Below are 1,891 nucleotides of genomic sequence, written 5' to 3'. Positions count from 1 at the left end.
GCTGGGGGGACCCCAAAACCAGCAGGGTTTCCGCCTCCCAGCACCCCCAGCTCTCCTTCTCCCCACAGATCCCAGGACCCAGGATGGGGAGTGCCGTGGGGCACCAGGCCCTGCTGGCCCTGCTACTGTGGATCCCGTTCCTCATGGCATCAGCGGGGGACGGAGGCAAGGATGGCCAGGAGGGGGTCCGGGGACACGCCGCCACCTCCGATGACCTGCTGCTCCGGCTGGGAAGATCTGCTTGGGACACCCTGGAAAACTGGGTGGGACCCCAGCCCCTGCGGATGGTGGCAGAGGTGGGATCCCGATTCCCAAACCTTCCCTGGAGTTCCTTGTGCAGGGACATGGGGCTCTACGCCCTCTTTTTCCACTCCCTTATCCCCATCTTTCCCCGCAGAGCCTCTCCGCTGTCCTCTGGATCGTTTCCTCCGGGATCTCGGCGGCCCTGACCACGCTCTGTGGGATCCTGGGGGATCTCCTGGCTGCTTTCAGCATCAATGGTGAGTGGGATTCACCCTGTGGGACAGCTCCCACCCCCATTCCCGGTTCCACTGCCACCACTGACTCCCAGATCCCATTCCCAGGCCACCAGCTGGTCCGAACAGTGGCGCTGGCTCCCGGAGAAGTACAGAGGGTGCTCCTGTGGGCAGTGGCCGCCCTGGTGGGATCCTGGGTGCTATCACAGCTCCGAGGCCTGCTGCTCCCGCTGCTCCGCGGGGTGAAGGTTTTCCTTTTCCTCGCAGCCTTCCTGCACGTGGCCACTTCCCAGGAGAGCCCCACAGCGCAGGCGGGAATGCTGCTGGGCCTGTGGGTGCTCTATGCTCTGCTGGGCAGCCTGGTGGCATCCCCGGATCCCAGCTCCCGGCTGGATGCAGCCGTGCGGAGCCTGGAGTGGAAGGTGGAGGAGCTGCGGCGGCGCCAGAAATTCGGGGGGCCCCGGAACCGAGAGGATTGAGTCCCCCTAAAGCTCTCCCAAAGCTTGGCTCCGTTATCCCAAGCATCCCAAGCATGTGTCCCCCCGCACCCCCTCCTCTGCTTCCCAGTTCTCCCAGGGGTCCTGGGAGCCCCCAGTCCCTCTGGGAGCACCCCAAAATCGGGGGCTGTGCCTCACCACAAGTGCCTTCACCCCAAAAGCCCCCACGAGCCTCAAATCCGGGAGAAGAGCTCCCATGTTCCCTGCTCGCCAGGAATGTTGTCCCAGCCCAGCTGGCTCGGGGTGCAGAGGGGATCCCATTCCCCATCCCGGGGCCTCTGCTCGTTTTAGGGTTCCCCCCACTGTCAGGTTTTGGGTTTTAAGCTGCTTTTTAAACGGTTTTGATAACGTGGTTTGGAATAAAGACGGATTTATCCGGCCCAGCCCCACTGCTTTCCCATGGGAAGGGGGTCAGGCTCAGAGCTGGCCCCCTCAGTCCATCTGGGGGTGGGAAAGGAGGAGGAGGAAGAGGAGGAGAAGGAGGGTGGTTTATCCATGCCAGGATCCCTTTGGCCTCTAGCTGTTCCTGCTGTGCTTCCTGCTCCCTCCATGCCCCTGGCCATGGATGTCCTCATCCTTCCCATGTCCCCAGTATCCCTGGTGGAACAGGGGGAAGAATTCCTACCCTCCTGCCCTGCTCCGGGGGTCTCTGTGTGGCCTGGGGTGTCCGGTGCTGGGTGGGGATGGGAATGGGGTGAGGAGCAGGGATAGGGATGGGGACGGGGAGTGGGATGGGGAATGGTGTGAGGATGAGGATGGGGAGGAGGGATGGGGCTAGAAAGGCGGATGAGGATGGGGCTGGGGAGCAGGGCTGCGAATGGGGAGCGGGGTGGGATGTGCCTCGGGCTGTGGAGCAGGAGCCGGAGCGCCGGGCACGGCCGGGCTTTAGGCCCCGGCGGGCCGGGGCGGGCCCGGGTG

At 64.3% G+C, this 1,891-nt stretch overlaps 1 protein-coding gene across 1 annotated transcript in view; it reads left to right on the top strand.

Moving 5' to 3' along the window:
• The window catches only part of TMEM109 (transmembrane protein 109), a 9,012-nt gene extending 7,660 nt beyond the window's left edge, over positions 1-1,352 (top strand). The window contains exons 3-5 of the mRNA XM_017728647.1: positions 8-296; positions 398-500; positions 744-1,352. Of these exons, the coding sequence (XP_017584136.1) occupies positions 84-296; positions 398-500; positions 744-955 (528 nt within the window). The 5' untranslated portion in view covers positions 8-83 and the 3' untranslated portion in view covers positions 956-1,352. The remainder of the gene's footprint in view (positions 1-7; positions 297-397; positions 501-743) is intronic.
• The last annotated feature ends 539 nt before the right edge of the window (positions 1,353-1,891 follow it).

Source organism: Corvus brachyrhynchos, unplaced genomic scaffold (genome assembly GCF_000691975.1).
Source record: "Corvus brachyrhynchos isolate BGI_N302 unplaced genomic scaffold, ASM69197v1 scaffold1103, whole genome shotgun sequence".
Taxonomy (NCBI): domain Eukaryota; kingdom Metazoa; phylum Chordata; class Aves; order Passeriformes; family Corvidae; genus Corvus; species Corvus brachyrhynchos.
Note: the sequence above shows the minus strand (reverse complement) of the source record. Positions and strands in the feature narration are given on the sequence as shown.